Source organism: Mobula birostris, chromosome 10, assembly GCF_030028105.1.
Source record: "Mobula birostris isolate sMobBir1 chromosome 10, sMobBir1.hap1, whole genome shotgun sequence".
Classification (NCBI taxonomy): Eukaryota; Metazoa; Chordata; class Chondrichthyes; order Myliobatiformes; family Myliobatidae; genus Mobula; species Mobula birostris.
The window spans coordinates 129,756,045-129,768,771 of record NC_092379.1 but is presented as its reverse complement, the minus strand read 5'-3'; the positions used below and the strand labels follow the sequence as shown (position 1 = coordinate 129,768,771).

Here is a 12,727-nt window from a genome sequence, read left to right as displayed (position 1 = left end):
GACCCTGTCTATACTTCACGCCGCAGCTGTAAAGCAGCTAACATAATCAGAGACCCCACACCCCCCAGACATTCTCTCTTCTCTGCCATTGGACAGAAGTGAAAAAAAAAGCCTGAAACCACGTAAGCGTATACCACCAGCATCAAGGACAGCTTCAATCCTGCTGTAATAAGACTAATGAATATTCCTCTAGTGCAATAAGATGTCTCTTGACCAAACAATCTACCTTGTTATGACTCCCCCTCATTGTCTTCCTGCACTGCATTTTCCCGGTAACAATTTATTCTTTAACAACATACACTAAAAGCTGGAGGATTTCAGCAGGTCAGACAGCACACACAAAAAGGAACAAACAGTTGACCTATCAGGCCAAGACCCTTCAGGACTGGAAAGGAAGAGGGACGGTATCAGAATGAAGAGGTGGGGAGAGTGGAAGGAGGATATCTAGAAGGTGATAGGTAAGCCAGGTGGGTAGGAAAGGTAAAGGGCTGGGGAGGAAGGTATCTGATAGAAGGAGAAAATGGATCATAGGAGAAAGGGAAGCGGGGGGCCCCGGGGGGAGATGAGAAAAGGTTCAAGTTCCTAGGAAGAATATGCGGCTGTGGTAGCAAGTCTGGGTGAGTACATGGTTGAAGAATCAGAGGGCAGAAGATCACAGAGGCAGAGCAGTGAGAGAGGGTCTCATTGAACTCCTGAAGAGAAGATTCAAACACTACTTCATTGCACTGAGATGATGAAAAGATCTGACTGGATAGCATGCGATACCTGGGAACATATGACAGTAATAAACCAATTCACCAGCAGGTCTGGTGGAATATCGAGAATTTCTTTAGGGCTATGCAACAGAGTTGCAAAGAAAAGGATGAGAGGAAAGGGTGTGGAAGAAGCAGCTATGGTCTTTTTGCCCCTTTTTTTGGACAGGTGTCTTTCAGAGCCAATGATTCATTTTCAGCTCCAAAGTGAAGTGGGAGGTGTAAACGTGTCCAGCAGAGCAACAAAATTGAGGTAAATTCCTTTACATAACTCAGGATTATGATCTGCCTCTATGATTTTAGGCACTGTTTGGAATGCCTCTTAAAGTAGCTTCTTCTTGCTTCTAGCTCAAACACATTTTGCTCGTTTCCTGGTTCAAAGATGGTGCAATGATAGGGATGGAGAACTAAAGGCTACATAAGGAGCCCATGACACATTCCTACCTGAAAACAGGAAATAAATTGCACCACCCCCACTCCCCATGGTTGAACATGGGTCTATGAGCACAGACATACTCACAAAACTGTTATTTTAAGGCATGTTTGAAGTGTTGCTTTGTCAATCGAGACAATGTGATTTCCTTCCAGATCCCTGTTTTGAATGAAGCAAAGTATGAAGGTTAGTAGGTACATAGTACGAAGAAATGCCTGCCAACCAAACTACTTTTATCCTACTTCATTCCCCCTTGTCATTTTTTGATTTGGTTTCCTTCATATCCTAAAAGCACGAGGACGTTCTGTCTATTGAAGGCCTGTGAACTTGGATACTGTACTTTGAATATGTTGCATTAAGGTGTAGAGTAGTTACTTTTCATGCATTCTTGCAAGGCTGGAAGTGGGGTGTTATGGATGTGAGGATGGGCAGTTCTCAGAAATACATAAACATTTTAATTTATTATCATGGTATACAACTATATCATATTGAAAGAGGAAATAAAATGTGGTCATATGATAACACCTAATGTAGAATTGGACTACAGTCATATTTTTCCTGCATTGGGCAGGTGTTTTATCACAAAAGATTGAGTAAGGGACCAGCACCGGCTTCTCAAGGTCAACATGAAGGTGTAGCAGTTAGTGTAACACTTTACAGAACCAGGGATCATTGATCGGGGTTCAGTTCCCACCCGTGTCTGTAAGGAGTTTGTACATTCTCCCTGCAAACACGCGAATTTCCTTCAGGTACTCCAGTTCCCTTCCACATTCTAAAAGATGTATGGATTAGGGTTATTAAGTTATGGGCAAGTTATGGGAAGCATTGCGACACTTGGGTATCTCACAAACTGCTGATCTCCTGGGATCTTCATGCACAACAATTTTTAGAGTTTACAGAAATTGGTACGATAAACAAAAATCATCCAGTGGGTGGCAGTTCGGTGGGTGAAAATGCCTTGTTAATGAGAAAGGCCAGAGAGGAATGGCCAGACTGGTTCAAGCTGATAGGAAGGCGATAGTAACTCAAATAATCACACGTTACATTGGAGATGCGCACAAGAGCATCTCTGAGCGCACAACATATTGAACCTTAAAGAGGGTGTGCTACAGCAGCAGAAGACCATGAGCGTACAGAAAAACACTCAGTGGCCATGTTATTAGGTACCGCCTGCACCTACTAAAGTGGGCCTGAGTATATGTCATAATATTTGTTGTTTTGCGGGTAGCAGTACAGTGCAATATATAAAGTACCATAAATTACAATGAGGATTATATTTTTAAAAAATAGTCAAATAATGCAAGAAGAGAGAAAAAAGACGGTTGGGACTAAAATACTGCCTTAAGGAACTCCTGCTGTGTATCTTAGTGTTAAGAATATTGACCTCTAGTGACCTCAACTGCCTAGCTTTCCACTGATAGCAGTATAGCTATTCCCCTTGCCACTCACTGACTTTAATTTTACTTGGGCTCCTTTGTAGGTTAAACTTCCTTGTCATTGTGTGCAGTCACCCTCACCGAAGGAGTTCAGCTTCAGATCGATGTTTGGATCAGGACTGCGATGATATGTTGTGCTGAATTCTCTAAATGATATCCAAACAATTGTAGAGAAATCAGTGTGCAGGCTTGTTGCTGCTTACTTGACAAATAAAAGAGCTGGAGCTACCAATGAAACTTTTTTTCTGCAGGCTGTCAACTCCCAAATAACAGTGATATCTGGTTCAGCAATAAATCAAAAATTGTACATGGTACACTTAAAGGTAGACAAACCTTCATGTGCCCTAAGGAAGTTGGTAAATGTTTGCTCCTTGATATCCATCTAGAAAAGATCTACTTTTCTGATCATTGTCAATAGACTAATGGAGTTAGTTAGTGGGGTTGGATTTGTCCTATGTTTTTTTGGAATGGACAGTTCTGGGCAATTTTCCATATCAGATAATGATACAGCTGTACTGGATAAATTTGGCTCGAGGTGGAGCTAGTTCTAGACGTTTCTCTGTTTGTTACAACGGGATGTTTCCTGATCCAATAAGCCTTTACTGAATTTATTGTCCTCAGCCATTTCTTGATTTCTCTGTGAAGACAGACCTTTACCCTCGCTGAGGTGGTAAGGTGGTCACTCTTACAAAGACTGTCACGGACAGATATATCCATAGCATCCATAAATGGTGAAGATAAGGATTTCAGTCTCTCCCTTGTAATCCTCTCAGCACTGGCTGCAGGCCAACGTTGGCCATTACCTCCTACCAGACTGAGGAGAAGATCCTGATCATTCAAGAGATAAGGGAAACAAGTGGAGATGTTTTAGAAGCTATTTGTATTACCAGAGAGGAGATATTTTCGGTCTTACAGCACATTAAGGTGGATAAATCCCCAGGGCCTGACAGAGTGCATCCTCAGATTTTGTGGGAGGCTAAAGAAGAAATTGTGAAGGCTCTTGCAGAGATAGTTGCTTCATTATTAACTGTTGGTAAAATTCCCAAAGACTGGAAGGTGGCTAATGTTGGTTTATTTAAAAAGAGGAGTGATGACAAATCAGAGTGGTTAGTCAGGCTGGAGTGGATTTTGAGGGACAGGATCTACCAGCATTTGGGTAAATGAAGTCTGATTTGGAGGCGTCAGCATGGCCTTGTGCATGGAAATTTGTGCTAAAATGAATCTTTTAGAGTTTTTAGAAGAGGTAACCAAAAGATTAAATGAGGGTAGGGACGTGGATGTTATCTATTTGGACTTTAGCAAGGTTTTCAACAAGATCCTGCGTGACAGGTTGGTCTGGAAGGTTAGGTTCTCTGGAATCAAAGGAGAGCTATTTAGGTGGATTCAAAATTTCCTTGGAGGTTGGAAGTACAGGGTGGTGGACCTCCAGGCTTGTGACCTCAGGACTGCTACCCATACCACGTGTTAGTGAAGCCAGAACTAAGAAGATTATACAGTTTAATATGTGTCTAAGGAGTTGGTGTAGGATGGAGGGCATAAGAGTTTTAGACCATTGGGCACCTTCCAGGGAAGGTGGGACTTGCACAGGACGGAAGGTTTGCACCTGAACTGGAGGGGGATCTAATATCCTAATGGGAAGGTTTGTTAATGTTGCACGGTGGGGTTTAAACTAGAGTTGCAGAGGAATGGGAACCAGAGTGCCAGAACAGTTAGTGGAGAGGATGTGGAGGCAGATGTTGGTAAGACCTCAGACAAAGTTAGGAATCAAAAGGTTGAGCATGGTGCAGTGTTGTCCTGAGCTGCCCACATTTCAATTCAAGAAGTATCGTAGGAAAGACAGATAATAGTGGTGAGGATGAGGTAGCTGGTTTACAAACAAAGGTGACATGTAGTGAGGAGAAACTGTTGATGGGGTAAAATTGCAGTCAACACGATGAGTTGCAATGTAGCAGGTGGACAGAAATGAAAAGGGTGAATACAGAACTGAAGGTGTTATATTTGAATGTGCACAGTATACAGAATAAGGTGGATGAACTTGCAGCACAGTTGCAAATTGACAGGTATGATGTTGTAGACATCATGGAATCGTGGATGAAAGAAGATTACAGCTGGGAGCTTAATGTCCAAGGATACACATTGTATCAAAAGGACAGGCAGGAGGGCAGAGGGGCAGTGTTGCTCTGTTGGTAAAAAAATGAAATCAAATCATTAGAAAAAGGTAACATAAGGTCAGAAGGTGTTGAATCATTTGGATAGAGCAAAGGAACTGCAAGGGTTAAAAAGACACTGATGGTTGTACACAGACCCCCAAACAATAGTAAGGATATGGCCTACAAATTACAATGGGAGATAGGAAATGCATGCTAAAAGGACAATGTTATAATAGTCATTGGGGACTTCAATATGCAGGTAGATTGGGAAAATCAGGTTGGTGCTGGATTGCAGGAGCCTACGAGATGGCTTTTTAGAGCATCTTGTGGTTGAGCCCACTAGGGGATCAGCTATTCTGGATTGGGTGTTGTGCAATTAACCAGAATTGATTAGTGAGCTTAAGGTAAAATAACCCTGAGAGGAAAAGTGATCATAATATGATCAAATTCACCCTGACATTTGAGAAGGAGAAGCATAAGTCAAATATGTATCATTATTACAGTGGAATAAAAAGAATTACAGAAGCATGAAAGAGAAGTTCACCAGAATTGGTGGAAAAGAACACTGGCAGGGATGATGGCACAGCAGCAATGGCTGGAATTTCTGGAAGCAATTTGGAATGTACAGGATATATACATTCCAAAGAGGAGGAAATATTCTAATGGAAAGATAACACAACCGTGGCTAACAAGAGAAGTCAAAGCCAACATAAAAGCCAAAGGGGGAGAGCATACAGTAGAGCACAGATTAATGGGAAGTTAAAGATTTGGGAAACTTTTAAAAACCAGCAGAAGGCAACTAAGAAAGTTATTAAGAAGGTAAAGGTAGAATATGAAAATATGCCAGCCAATAATATTAAAGAAGATACGAAAAGTTTCTCCAGATACATAAAGTGTAAAAGAGAGGCGAGACCGGATATTGGGCCATTGGGAAATGATGCTGGAGAGGTAGTAACAGGGTACAAGGAAATGGCAAGTGAACTGAATAAGTATTTTGAGTCAGTCTTCACTGTGGAAGACACTAACAGTATGGTGGATGTTCCAGGTGTTGGGGGCATGAAGTGTGTGAAGTTCCATAACTAGAGAGAAGGTTGTTGGGAAACTAAAAGGTTTGAGGGTAGACAAGCTACCTGGACCAGACGGTGTACACCCCAGAGTTCTGAAAGACGTGGCTGAAGAGATTGTGGAAGCATTAGTAATGATCTTTCAACAATCACTAGATTCTGGAATGGTTCCGGAAGACTGGAAAACTGCAAATATCACTCCACTCTTCAAGAAGGGAGAGAGATACGCATATAGGTAGAGAAGAAGAAAGGAAATTATAGGCCAGTTAATCTGACATCTGTGATTGGGAAGATATTGGAGTCGATCATTAAGGATGAAGTCTCAGAGTACTTGGAGGCACATGATAAAATAGGCCACAGTCAGCATGGTTTTCTCAAGGGAAAATCCTGCCTGACAAATCTGTTGGAATTCTTTGAAAAAATAAGCAGCAGGATAGACAAAGGAGAATCAATTGATGTTGTGTATTTGGATTTTCAGAAGGCCTTTGACAAGGTGCCCTACATGAGGCTGCTTAACAAGCTACGAGCCCATGGTATTACAGGAAAGATTCTAGCATGGATAAACAGTGGCTGATTGACAGGAAGCAAGGAGTGGGAATAAAGGGAGCCTTTTCTGTTTGGCAGCAGGTGCCTAGTGGTGTTCCACAGGGGTTATATGTCAATGATTTGGATGATGGAATTGATGGTTTTGTTGCAAAGTTTGCAGATGATAGGAAGATAGGTGGAGGGGCAAGTAGTTTTGAGGAAGTAGACATGATACAGAAGGACTTAGACAGATTAGGAGAATGGACAAAGAAATGGCAGACAGAATACAGTGTCAGGAAGTGTATGGTTATGCACTTTGGTAGAAGAAATGAAAGTGTTGACTATTTTCTAAATGGAGAGAAAGTACAAAAACTGAGCAGCAGAGGGACTTGGGAGTGCTTGTGCAGGATTCCCTGAAGGTTAATTTGCAGGTTGAGTCTGTGGTGAGGAAGGCAAATGCAATGGTAGCATTCATTTCAAGTGTCCTAGAATATAAAAGCAAGGATGTAATGTTGAGACTTTATAAAGCACTGGTGAGGCCTCACTTGGAGTATTGTGAACAGTTTGCCCACTTATTTTAGATAGATAGATAGATAGACATACTTTATTGATCCCGAGGGAAATTGGGTAAAGAATGTGCTGAAACTGGAGAGGGTTCAAAGGAGGTTCACAAAAATGATCCCAGGATTGAAAGACTGGTCATATGAAGAACACTTGATGGCTCTGGGCCTGTATTCACTGGAATTCAGAAGAATGAGGGGTGACCTAATTGAAACCTATTGAGTGGTGAAAGGCCTTGATAGAGTGGATGTGGAAAGGATGCTTCCCATGGTGGGAGAGCCTAAGACCAGAGGACACAGCTTCAGAAAAGAGGGGCATCCAGTTAGAATTGTGATGAGGAGGAATTTCTTTAGCCCAAGAGTGGTGAATCTGTGGAAATTTTTGTCACAGGCAGCTGTGGAGGCCAAGCCTTTATGTATATTTAAGGCAGAGGTTGATAGATTCTTGATTGGTCAGGGCATGAAGGAATACGGGAAGAAAGCAGGAGATTGGGGCTGAAAGGAAGATTGGATCAGCCATGATGAAATGGCGGAGCAGACTCAATGGGCCAAATGGCCTAATTCTGCTCCTATATCCCTGGTCTTATGGATGAAGGTTGTTTCTCAGAATGGAGACCAGTGGTGTAATGCAGGGATCAGTGTTGGGACCCATGTTATTGGTTAGAATAGAACAGATCTTTACTGTCTTTGCTCAAGACAATGAGATTGCAGTGCAACTCCAGACCATGGAAAACAGATACTTACACTACATGTGGTATGGCTTAACATAAAGAAAATCACATATTTACATGCAAGAAGTGACTTCAATCATCCACAGCACTCAAAGCCCACTGACAACCCAGGGTGTAGCATTATTCTGCTGCACAACAGCCCTCTGGAAGAAGTTGTTTTTCAGTCTTCCTCTCTTAGCTAAGATGTTTCTCTACTTCCTACCAGATGGCAGGAGATCGAACAGTGTCCGGGATGGGATGGGTCTTTAATGATGTTACAAGTTCACTGTGGGCATCTAGAGTTTTAGATTGTCTCCAGGTCCTGTAGTTGAGTCCCAATAATGTGCTGAGCTGTCCTAATCACCCATTGGAGTGCTTTGTGATCAGTTCTGCTGCAGCTGGAGTACCACACTGTCATTCCGTGCGTCAGTATGCTATCTATCTCGCATCGATAAAAGTTGGTTATTTATCTAAATAGTTTGAATGCAAATACAAATACAAATTGTCAGTAAATTTGCAGATGGCATGAAATTAGGAAGTGTTGTTGATAGTGTAGAGTACAGGAGGATCTTGACAGGTCGGGAGGTGGGCCAAGGAGTGGCAAATGAATTTTGATGCAGATAAGTGTGAGGTAATGAATTTGGGAAGTCAAACTAGCCTAGAACTTGTACTGTGAATGATAGGGCACAAGGGAGTATAACGGAACAGATGGACTTAGTACAAGTGTATAGCTCTTTGAAAGAAGTGTCACAGGTTGACAGGCTGGAGAAAAAGGCATATGGCACTCTAGCTTTTCTCGGTCAGGGCATTGTGGATAGGAGCTGGGACATTACGTTGCAATTGTATAAGCCATTGGTGAGGCTGCACTTGAAGCACTGTGTTCAGATTTGTTCACACTGTTAGAGGAAAGGCATGGTTAAACTGGAAAGAGTGCAGAAAGGATTTGCCAGGAATCGAGGGCCCTGAGTTATAGGGAGAGGTTGGCCAGGCTTGGACTTTATTCCTTCCAACTTAGGAGAATGAGAGGTGACCTTATCGAAGTGAAGCACAGAAAACAGGGTAGGGGAGTCCAAAACTAGGGGGCATAGGTTTAGTTTGAGAAGTAGAAATTTTAAGTGGGACCTGAGGGGCAACTTTTCCATCCAGAGGATGGTGAGTATATGGAACGAGCTGCCAAAGGGAGTAGTTGAGGTGAATATAACACTATTTTTAAGAAGCACTTAAGGAGGTACATGGAGGGTGGGGTTTAGAGGGATATGGACAGATTGCAGGAAATTGGAGTTTGCTGGGTGGGCACGGTGAAAGGCATGGACTGGTTAGACCTAAGAGCCTGAATCTGTGCTGTGTTACTCTATGACTTGCTCAGTTGAGTCAATGGGGTTGCTATCATGCATGACAACGTACACTGACGCGCCCCATCCAGAGTACATGATCTACCCTGTCCTCTACCTAGACGTGTATCAGTTCGCTTTCTGCTGTTGTTTCATTGCACACAGCCATGCTGTTTCATACTTACAACCAATTCAGGCTTGGGAGCACTGCACAAACTTTGGGAATATGATCCAATGAATTATTTGACATATGTCTAAAAAGAAAGAAAAAAAAAGATTATTTTTTTTCTTAGAGTTATGTACTCTGCGGAACTGAAATCTAAGTCCAGTCCTTGATGGGGTGGGCAGTCTAGTGGTGAATACAATTGATTAAATTTGATTTGAACATCCATTTCTCTAATTTCCAGTAATTTTTCTCTCTTCCCTCTTCTCTCTTTTTCCATTCTGGTTCCCCCTTTGCTCACTCTCTTCTCCTCATCTACCCATCACTTCCTTCTCGTGACCCTCCTTCTTTCCTTTCTCCCCTAGTTCACACTCCCTTCCTATTGAATTCCTTCTTCATTAGCCCTCTACGTCTTCCAATATCAGCTCCCGGCTTCTCACTTCATCCCACCCCCTTCCTCCTCACATGATCTCACCAATCACCTGCCAGCTTGTACTCCTTGCCCTCGCCCCACCTTCTAATGGTGGTTTCTTCTCCCTTGCTTCCTTGTCCTGATGAAGGGCCTTGGCCCAAAATGTCACCTGTTTATCTCTCTCCATTGATGCTGCCCGACCAGATGAGTTCCCCCAGCATTTTGTGCGTGTCCTTCCAGACCTACAGCATCTGTAGAACCTCTTGTGTTTATGATTAAATTTGGTTCTGTGTGCTTTTGGTTTAAAAAGTCTTGTACCATGACGTTCTGGAAGTGTGAGCTGATAACCACATGCCAATGTGACCAACCTGGTCCGAGGATGCTCGTCACTTACTCAAGTACCTGAATGAGCTGCAACTCTCACACTTCCTTTCCCTTTAACGTGGCAGCTAATTGGAGGTAAGGGCAGCTGCACAGAAAAGGAAAATGCTTTTGTAGCACCGCCTTTGGGCTGGAAAAAGCCTACTAACCCGTATGTCTTTGGACTATGGGCGGAAACCGGAGAACCCGGAGGAAACCCACACGGTCACAAGGAGAATGTACAAACTCCTTACAGACAGCGGTGGGAATTGAACAGGAGTCAGTGGTGCTGTAGTGGTGTTGAGCTAGCCACTACATTACCGTGCTGCCACCAATGTTTTTCCACTGAAGACTGCTGTTTCCAGTATATAACTCACTTCAGCAAAATTATTATTGCCTGAGATTATTAAATAAATCCATGTATGATAAAAGATTGAAAGCTACATAATTTACAATCAAAGATCCTCTTTATTCTGGACAATGGAATGGCAGCAATTTTCTAGTTATTGAATGCGTTACACAATGCTATATTGATTTCTCACCAGTAAAACATTTCAATAAGGAAAGGATCACCCTTCAGTTACGTACAGGAATACAAGAGATCTCAGGCCGACAAAGGACTTCACAGTGACACTTCGTAACATGTTGTTGTCCAAGACCCTGTAACAGAAAGGGAATCTGGATGACACTTGGAACTCTAGAAAGATTCCTCGATCTTTACAAATATACCATTCTGGCGCACACTATGCACAAGACCGTAATTGGAAATTGGCCGCCACGATGGCATGGTAGTTAAAGCGTTGGAGTTCAGAGTTCATTTCTGACATAATCTGTAAGGCCTCCCTGCGGAACTGGGTTTTCTCCAGTTGCTCTGGTTTCCTCCCTCAGTCCAAAAATATACCAGTTACTAGGTTAATTTGTTATTGTAAATTGTCCCATGATTGTGTTAGGGTTAATCGGGGGGATTGTCAGTGGCTGTTGGACAGTATGGCTCAAAGGGCTGAAAGGGTCTATTCCACGCAGTATCTCTAAGTAACTAAATAAATTTCCAAAATGAAGTGGCTATAAGAAGAAATAAATTGGTGGTTCAGAAGTTAAAAAATAAATATAATACATATTTAGTATTACTTGGCCAGCTGGTGGCATAGTGGCATCAGCGCCAGACTTCAGAGGAAAGGCTCTCGAGTTCGAATCCAGCCGGCTCCCTTGCACACTTTCCATCCGTGCTGGGTCGTGTGTCGAGCTAGCAACTCGGCCTCATAAAAATAAGAAAGCCAGCTAAAAAGACGCCATCATGATGGCGTCCCGATGACTGCACTTGGAGTTAAGAGCTTTCTTCTTCTTCTTGGTATTACTATTCTTTTTGAATTAATCTATGCTTTTTGGAATTTTGTTTCATAACATCTTAGTTTGAAGATGTTTACAGCTGGAAGGATACTGCATTTGAGTCTTGATAACTAAACGACGACTGGCTGTGCACCTGTGTGTCTGGTATGTCCTAAGTGGAATACACATACCTTTCACTTGAGGCTAGGTATAATGTGTTGGGGATCAGAACAAATCTACAGGATGAAGTATACCTGACTGAAATTGGGAATTTACAGTCCTGGTTAATATATTCAATCAATATGTATATGTCAGACTGGTTAGAAAGAAATATATGGAGTATCATGATTGTTAGCCAGCATAATCAAAGTTAGTACCCACCCCAGACATCTTCTCTTTTCCCCCCTGCCATCGGGCAGCTCTGTTTATGTACTGGTTCATGTCTTTAATTTTGTTTATCATTTTTCCTTTTGACAACATGAAAATGCAGAACATGGCTGGGTCTCCTGCAAGTCTCTGCTCTTCTTTAACATCGGCTCCCCAGAGAAATTGTTCAGAAATCTCAAATTGGACATCTGCTTTCCCGAATAACAAGTATGAGTGATGAGAACATTTAGAAATACCGAGAAGACAGGAAATCTCTATCGTGCATCAGAGGACAAATGACCTTGATGAAAATTTATTTCACATTTCATTCCCCTGTGCGTTTAGTGGATTCACATTTTATGAATATTTCTCACTTTGAAAGCATCTGCATGTATGAGCAAGTTAGAATTTCATATTTGCATGTTCCTCTATGGTCAGGTCTACCGCAGTTTAATGCTGGAAGATCTGCAGTGAGAGAGAAGATAGTAGAACTATATTAGGAAAAGGATTTGATGGAACAGGAAAGTACTGTCTCTACTTACAGCCACTCAAGTTGATAGAGGTCTTGGAATACTCCAGGCTCTAGGTCAGTAATGCAATTGTGACTCAGAAATCTGGAGAAAAAGGAATAAGAAGGGTTGATACTGATATAGCAAAGACTGAAAAAGGCTTTACACAAAATTCTTCCACAGTACAATTAATGTAGTTAAAAAGTGAAATGCTGTAGTCTATTTGCATTTAGCCTTATCTCACCAATAGCAAGCTGTTTTGCAGATGTTTATTTATTAAGGGCCAACAGTTGTCTAGGATCCCAGGAGATCTTTGTGCTTATCTTCAAGTAATGGGAATTGTGGAGTGTCTCATTTGGAAATGAGCAAACTCAACTGTCCATCACCCCCTCAGTCAAAGGGCCTTCCTGGAACTGATTGATTTGGGGCAGGAATTTGCAGGCATCAGTAATTCTGGGCTGAGTTGGCCTCAAAGCCAATTCCTCATGGAATGTTTACCTAGATAAGGGACTTCATCCCATTAAATCAAAGTTTTAAAAAAAGCATCGCAGCTTGCTATACTGGTCAGTGTAACTGTTTGCTTACTGGGGTTGGATTAGGACCTGAATTGTCATTTTTCTTAAAGTTTTA

General features: G+C 42.1%; 1 protein-coding gene across 3 annotated transcripts in view; it reads right to left on the bottom strand.

The window, feature by feature from the left end:
- Positions 1-12,727, bottom strand: part of rxfp2l (relaxin family peptide receptor 2, like) — a 99,933-nt gene that overhangs the window by 32,647 nt on the left and 54,559 nt on the right. For all 3 annotated transcript variants that reach the window (XM_072270956.1, XM_072270957.1, XM_072270958.1), the window contains 4 exons: positions 12,131-12,202; positions 10,485-10,556; positions 9,147-9,215; positions 1,273-1,344 (listed from right to left, as the gene is read on the bottom strand). In XM_072270956.1, coding sequence (XP_072127057.1) covers positions 1,273-1,344; positions 9,147-9,215; positions 10,485-10,556; positions 12,131-12,202 — 285 coding nt within the window. The remainder of the gene's footprint in view (positions 1-1,272; positions 1,345-9,146; positions 9,216-10,484; positions 10,557-12,130; positions 12,203-12,727) is intronic.